At 31.9% G+C, this 8,169-nt stretch overlaps 1 protein-coding gene across 4 annotated transcripts in view; it reads left to right on the top strand.

Moving 5' to 3' along the window:
- ITGAV (integrin subunit alpha V) overlaps positions 1 to 7,819 on the top strand; it is a 91,425-nt gene extending 83,606 nt beyond the window's left edge. For all 4 annotated transcript variants that reach the window (XM_036924885.2, XM_036924888.2, XM_036924886.2 and 1 more), the window contains 4 exons: positions 2,929 to 3,042; positions 3,142 to 3,249; positions 3,803 to 3,925; positions 4,158 to 7,819. In XM_036924885.2, coding sequence (XP_036780780.1) covers positions 2,929 to 3,042; positions 3,142 to 3,249; positions 3,803 to 3,925; positions 4,158 to 4,253 — 441 coding nt within the window. In that variant the 3' untranslated portion in view covers positions 4,254 to 7,819. The remainder of the gene's footprint in view (positions 1 to 2,928; positions 3,043 to 3,141; positions 3,250 to 3,802; positions 3,926 to 4,157) is intronic.
- Positions 7,820 to 8,169: the final 350 nt, after the last annotated feature.

Raw genomic sequence — 8,169 nt, forward strand, 5'->3', positions numbered from 1 at the left:
TTTATTTTCCCATATTCTGCTGTCTTTAAATGTCAGATTATGATAGGGCTTCCCTAACCAACCCATGAGGAATAGAAATTTCTTATAACCCCTATCTTACTTTTGATTCTGAACTCTCTACCATCCTATATTTTTTTAAGAAAATGAGATTAAACTTACATAACATAAAATTAAACCATTCTTACCATTTTATAGCATAAAATTTAGTGATTTTTAGTATATATTCACATAGTTATGCGATTACCAGCATTATCTAATTTCAAAATACTTTCATCACTTCAAGAAGAAGCGCTGTACCAGTTAAGCAGTTGTTACCCTCTCTCCTACCATCAGCCCCTGGTAACCACTAATCTATTTTGTGTCTCTAAGGATTTGTCTGTTCTGGGCATTTCATATAAATGAACTCATATAATATGTGGCCTTTTGCATTTGGCTTGTTTGACTTAGCATAATGTTTTAAGGTTCACCCTGTTATAACAAATTAGTACTTTGGCAAAATTAGTACAGATTAGTACCTCAATCATTTTTTATAGCTGAATGATATTGCATTCCATGGATATACCACATTTTGTTTATTCATTCATCAGTAGATGAATATTTGGGTTGTTTTCACTTTTTGTCTATTCCGAATAGTGTCACTGTGAACATTCATGTACAAGTTTTTGTGTGAACATATGTTTTCAGTTCTCTTGGGAATAAACCTGGGAGTACACTTGCTGGGTCATATGGAAACTCTCTTTAACTTTTGAGGAACTGTCAAACTGTTTTCCAAAGAGGTTGCACCATTTCACATTCCCAACCAGCACTGTATGAGGTTCCAGGTTCTTCACATCCTTGCTGTTTTTTACTATTGCCTTAAAAAAATTTTTTTTCTTACAGTCACCTTTGTCAGTGTGAAGTGCTATCTCATTGAAGTTTTATTTCTATTTTCCTATTCACTAATGATGTTGAGCATCTTCATTTATATACATGTATTTTTAAGAAATGTCAGTTCAAATCCTTTTCCCATTTTCAAAATGGGCTGTTTGCCTTTTGATGTTGAGTCATAAAAAATTCTTTATATATTTTGGATACCACCCTTTTCAGAGCTGTTACTGCATACTTTCTCTCATTCTGTAAATTATAGCATCTTTTTACTTGGTAACATCCTTTGATGAAAAAACTTTAGAAATTCAAAGAAGTACACCTTTCTTTTCTCAAGTCTATATCTTTTGTTGATTATACTTTTGCTGTCATATTTCAGAAACAGTTGTCTACCCCCAGGTTTTGGAGGTGTACACCTAAGTTTTCTGGTTTTCTAAGTTTTATACTTTCAGCTCTTATATTTATATCTCTGATCCATATTGAGTTAATTTTTATATGTGGTGTGAAGTAGTGACCCAGATTCATTCTTTTGTATGTGGCTATCTAGTTGTCCAAGTATCATTTGGCCTTAAATGATCTTGGCATTCTTTTTGAAAATGAGTTGACCATAAATGTATGGGGTTTTTTCTGGATTCTTAGTTCTATTCCATTGATCTGTGTATGTATCTTTAATGCCAGTACCAAATTGTTTTGATTATTGTACCTCTGCAGTAAGTTTTGAACTTGAGACGTGTGAACCCTCAAACATTTTTTTATTTTTCAGGTTTGTTTTGGCTATTTGGGATCCATTGTAATTCTGTATGAATTTTAGTATCAGGTTGTCCATTTCTACAACTATACCAAGTAAGAATTTTGATAGCAGTTTTATTGAATCTTTCAATTTGGGAGTATTACCATCTTAGTACTAAGTCTTTCAGTCCTAAACATGAGATATCTATTTATTTAGGTCTTAATTTCTTTCAAAAATATTTTGTAGTTTTCAGTGTACAAGTCTTACACATTCTTGGTTAGATTACTTGCACATACTTTATTCTTTTTGGATGCTATTTTAAATAAAATTATTTTCTTAATTTTATTTTCATATTTTTCATCACCAATGTGTAGAAATACTACTCATATTTGTATATTGATCTTATATTCTGTACCTTTTCTATATCTGCTTATTAGCTCTAATGGTTTTATTGTGGATTCTTCAGTGTTTTCTATATATAAGATCCTGTCATCTGTGAATAGTAATAGCTTTACTACTTCCTTTCCAATCTAGATACCTTTCATTTAATCTTTTTCTTTCTTAATTCCACTGGCTAGAACCTTCTGAACAATGTTGATAGAAGTGTTGTGAGTAAGCATCATTGTCTTGTTCTTCCCTTAGGGGGAAAGCATCCATTCCTTCACCATTAAGGATGATATTAGCTGCAGGTTTTTCATAGATGCCCCTTACCATGTCAAGGAAGCTCGCTTCTGTTTCTCATCATCAACTGGAAGTGCCATTTACTTGGTAGCATTGTTGTGACTATGCATGTGACACTTCTAACATGGTTTGACCCACACATGGAAGGTGGTGGATATTGGTTACCTTTGCCTGACTGCCTTTAAGTTCGCTGATAAAAACACTAATGCGATAAAGACCATGAGCACACCACTTGATTTCTAAAGGTCTGGCTTGGAATAACTGTTAAAGATTCACTGTTTCTTTTTTCCACAGGCATATTGTGATCTGATTTTTATGTCTTACTAAAAATTAATCATGCTCTGGGTTTGCCTGAATAATGTTGAGTTCTAGGCATAAAAATAAATCTTTTAATATTATGGATCTTATCCTTCTATGTAGTACATCACATCCTTCTATAACAAATCACATTAAAACATATAAAAATCCTTCATAACAAAAAGCATTCATAGACTCAACTACTAACCTGTTCATTTTAAACATTATACTTGTAAGGCAAAAGTATTAGGTCATCTCTTTAGCCTCCACATAAAACAAGTAAAATGTGTAATTTTCATATGTTGGAGAGATGATAGAATTCCCTTTTCTTGTAAGTAAATAAATTGTTTTGGCAGGGTTGTGGAATTGCTGAATGCTTGAAGATTATCTGCCAGGTTGGGCGACTAGACAGAGGAAAGAGTGCGATCCTGTATGTCAAGTCTCTGCTGTGGACTGAGACCTTTATGAATGTAAGTAGACAGATGCAGCATTCACCAAACTTACTCATTTATCAAAGAAATGTGAAAGACCTCACATCTAGGAGATCATTCATTGTTATTTCCATACAGAAAGAAAACCAGAATCATTCATATTCTCTGAAGTCATCTGCTTCATTTAATGTCATAGAATTTCCTTACAAGAACCTTCCAATTGAGGATATCTTCAACTCCACATTAGTAAGTCATTGATTTGGGTAAATAGAATAAGGGCAGTCAGTTCAATGCCAGAGATATTAATTTATTTTAAAGAATGGCAGTTTAACTATTTTGATGATTTACAGTAATTAAGAGTTACTTGATAAGGATTATAACCTAGTTTTAAGATTATTATTTTACACCCTCCACTCCAGACTTGCTAAGGTTATTATTTTAGCATGTCTTTTGTAAGAGATGCTTGCATTAAACTAAATTTTGTAAAAAAGTTGGAAATTAACTATAATAAGCAAGGGCATCTTAAAGTTCTTTAATTTGAGGATTAAGAATGGGACCAACACATCATAAACTGAAATGGGTTATTTAAAAATCATTTCAGAGGCAATCAGAAGTTAACCTGTTGTTGTCAAGTTTTGATTGTGCATGCTATCAATACCAAATACACAATCATAAATTACATATACAAGGAAAGAAATAATGTGAATACTGTTAACATAAAATATAGTAGGCATTCAGGTATTTGTTGAATAATTCAATGAACTATTTTTAAAACTCAAAGACTTTTCTCCCTCAACAGGTTACCACTAATGTCACCTGGGGCATTCAGCCAGCACCCATGCCTGTGCCTGTGTGGGTGATCATTTTAGCAGTTCTAGCAGGATTGTTGTTACTGGCTGTTTTGGTATTTGTAATGTACAGGGTAAGTAATGGGCTTAGGAAGAAAGGGAGGGGAGGGGAAGCAGAAGAAAAGGCCAAGTGAGTCGGGGAAAGAGGGAAGGATGGAAAAGGAAGGGGAAGAAGAAAGGGGCCATCAGTGATACATCATGAGCATTCTTGGAAGGAAGGAAAATTATACTGAGTGTCATTTAAACTTTTTTGGTGATAATTCTTCACTGGTGTGGCAGTAATGTTAGTTGTTCTTCAACTGACAGATGGGCTTTTTTAAACGTGTTCGGCCACCTCAAGAAGAACAAGAAAGGGAACAACTTCAACCTCATGAAAATGGTGAAGGAAACTCAGAAACTTAACTGTGATTTTTAAATTATGCTATATCGTGACCCAGTAGAATTACCAGCTTCACTATAGGTTTCAGTTTTCTTCATGAGGAATAAAATTCCAAGACTGTACTGCTGATGGTGCCCACTGGTATTAACCACAAAATGAGAGCAATATTTGTCAACTTTTCATTACAATTAAGTTTAGACATACATTTAATACACAGCACTGACTTTTGTTTTTAGGAATTTAAATAATAAAATTTCAAGTGCTAGTTCTTCTTCAGTGTATATAGACAGTAGTGCCTGAGTTACCACTTTATATGAAATAGTACCTCCTACAATAACTGTTTGTGATTTCGAATGTTGGATTTTGTTTGTTTTTTTGGTTTTAAAGCAATCCAAATTGGGACCTTAGTATCCACATCCTTTGTACAGAGACTTAATGTTAATACACATTACACTACAGCTGAGTTTTCAAGCTATTAACTTTGTAACTGCATGAGCTTGGATTTTGATATTACATAAATGATAGAACTTTAAAAAAAAAGTATGATCCCATCAAAATCCTTTCCTGCAATAAGGAAGGTATAGTATTTTATTTTAATATGAAAATTGGATGCAGGCTATTAAATTTTTATTTATGTTTAATCCACACTCCATTTTATTACATCCTAATTTGTGTAAGTTTATTTCAAATCCTTTAAGCCAACTTATACTAAAAAATTAGTTCTGTAATCAGAAATGCATCTTTTGTGTAATAGTTTAATTTCTGCTAAACATAATGATGCTTAAAGCCATATAGAGTTGGAAATCATTTCCAAGGTACATTTTTCCATGTATTAGTCTGGCTATTTACAATACAAAAAAAAGTATTTTTTTTAAATTAAAAGAGTGTTCATAGTTTCTTTATAATAGAGTTGCTTATTAATAGTATATTCTTAAATTAGAGCAAGGGTTCTTAGTTGGAATTAATTTATTTTTCTCCTATGTATGCATTTTTCCTCATATTTCCAAAACCATTACTGAGAACAACAAGATCAACAAGGAATCTCTACAACTTACAGGAACCTGCATCCAGCCGCTCAACCCTGTGAGAAATGCTTGGAATTGAAAATTTTAAAGTAGCTCCCTGGTTTATTTCTAGCAATAGCATGATGCTACTCACATGGATAGTACCTCAGTTTAAGCAGGGTATAATGTGTAAAATCAGTCTCAGCTCTCAAAATGACTTCTAAAAGTTACTTTTGTAAGTAATTCAAATTCTTAGAAACCCTTTAAAACTTTCTTAGGTTTATTAACATAAATTATGTTTTCTGGGTTTTTTAAATAAAATCTGCACAGGTGGCAAGTGGTAGTTTTATATGCCTGTAGGGTGATAAATCTTCTAGAGCAATACATGATTTATTCACAGGTCCTCAAGGCCTGAGGATGACTATTAATTATACCTATTTTTGTGCAATTACTTCATGTTGTGCATTAGAAATTGAAAGTTTAATAGCTTTTTAACTGCTGTCTTCATTAGACAATGATAAAGATTTCCCTTAAATAATTAAATATTTTTCTATATTTTAAAAGTAATTGAAATTTATCTTACCATGTCTTGTATAATTTCCTACACAAATGACTTAAGCTCAAATATATTCATAACAGAGGCATAGGTAAGTTAAATGAATTAGAACATAGACAAGACCCTGTACTTAGCTTTAGTGAATTTCAAAATTAATAGTTTTATAGTATAGATTTTATTAGTAACTTAAAAGATCTTAGTCATATGCAGTATTTTTATTAGCAATAAATCTAAAGTATTTTAAGAAAAAAAATTTTTTAATCCTAGGGCCTGCCACCAGACTAAGTTGGTCTATAGCAAATTTCACCTTGTTTTCCCACGTAGTAGTAGTCATTCCTGAAAATATATGTAGGGTAGAAATTTACTCTTTGAAAAAAAGTTACTATTTGCTTTTTGTACCATCTATGCTTTTTATGGCTTCTATCTCAAGGTATGATCTTGTATAGGTGATTGAAGAATATTATTAGAAATTAACATGATGCTTTAAATTGCTTTATGAAATGTAATTTTAAGCAATAGTATTTTCTTTTTAAAAATGAAATTTTATATCCCTACAAAAATATGGTAGAAGTAATCATTTAAAAGCCAACTCTTTGAGGAAAATATTGGGATTCTTTGTACCCTAAAGTAGTATGTGAATGTATGTGGTTAAAATGTCAAAAAATAGTCATGTGAAAACTATTTTAATCTTCAAATATTTTAAATATTACTGTGTTTATGGTTTATTGAGAATTTGACATCCATTTTGAGTGTACAATTCTTATAATCTGATTTAGTTTTAAACAGGTGAGTGAGGTACTGGTAAGAAATATTGAAACTTGTTTTCTTATATAGGCATTTATTTCAGAATTGACATTTTGAGAAATACTTGTGCGAGGGATATCTTCCCTTTCCCTTGTAATTATTTATTACTGTAATTCTAATTAAGTTCTTTAAAATTCCAAAGTGTAAGACAATTAATTAAATATGTGCCATGATTCTACCTGTTACAAAAGTACTTATTTCTAGAAAATTCTCACTAATACTTCATATACAGAAAAAAATTTAAGTATTAGTAAAAGAGATTATACTGGCTTTGTAAGAGGGCTGTGGAAGACTTTTGACAGTGAATTGTAACCCTAAGAGATTTGTGTGGCAAAAGTATAGTATATAATAGATAAGCTGGTTTTTCTAAGGCAAACAGAATCTGGAAGTTGATAGATGTTCCTTTGCTGTAGGCTGTAGTGCCAAGCGTGGGAGGAAGAAGTCATTCTTGGAATAGTTGTGTGTGACCATTGCCCATCTCGGTGTCACCTTGTTTGTGTTCTTGGATAGCCTATGTATGTTTGGTAACTGAAAAAATGTATAAAATTTGAAAATGAAATATATCAAAAATGGTGCATGAAATGACTGTAATACTCAGTGGACAGTATCTTTTTTAACTTGTTGGTAGACTAGTTCAAATGATGAACCTATCTGTGGACAGGTAGCATACATATATGCTTATATTTCACTCTAATTTCCAATACATAATGAACTTCTTCAGAGAGGTACAGAATCTTTGATTTTTGTTGTCTTTACTCTCAAGTGCAATATAACAATATAACCAAACCTAGATAATTTCAGAGTTGTTATTAATCTAGTAAACCTAATCTAAGTGGAGATTTATTAGTACTTTTGTTAACAGGAAAGAGTAATTCTGCTGTGGATATACAAACAAAGTTATTTACCTCTTCAAAGGTCCATTGTACATTTTATTTCAGTCTAGACATAAACTATTCCTGACTAGTTTTGAAATACTTCGAAAAATCTTAAAGTAACTTGGAAGCCTTGTATATCACATTAACTTGCTACCTAAGCAACATAGAAAGTAATTTGCTTTGTTTAGCTTCTTTTGTGATCACCCACATTGGGTGAAACATAAAATGTGTGTGTTCTAAAATTTGTCATGTGCTAACTTGATTTGAGTTAGTGAAAACTGGTACGGCATTCTGCTTAGTTTCCAATGTGTAACTTGTGTCTGTTCAATAAATTTGAGCATATGGTGCCACTTTTGTGTATTTCATATTTTCCTTTATACTTCATTTTTCCCTATTATTTTGCCTTGTTTGTTTTTCAGTCACTAAAAGGATGACCTCAGAGGTAACACCCCTCTAAAAGTCCGAATTTCTTGAGTGTTAGTTATTTGAAAAAAGGTAACACAAAAAGAACAACAGGTACCTAATGTTAAAATAGAATTACAAATCATAGAATCACAGACATTGAAAATTTTAAAGGGGTTTCCAATTCCAATAATGGCAGAGTTGCTTGTATCACATAATGATGATAAATGATGAAATAGGAAGGAAAAAAAAGAAACTTGAAGACAGTGAAGTTACCAAAAGCAGACTGAAACTGGAG

The sequence above is a fragment of the Manis pentadactyla genome, chromosome 6 (genome assembly GCF_030020395.1).
Source record: "Manis pentadactyla isolate mManPen7 chromosome 6, mManPen7.hap1, whole genome shotgun sequence".
Lineage (NCBI taxonomy): Eukaryota > Metazoa > Chordata > Mammalia > Pholidota > Manidae > Manis > Manis pentadactyla.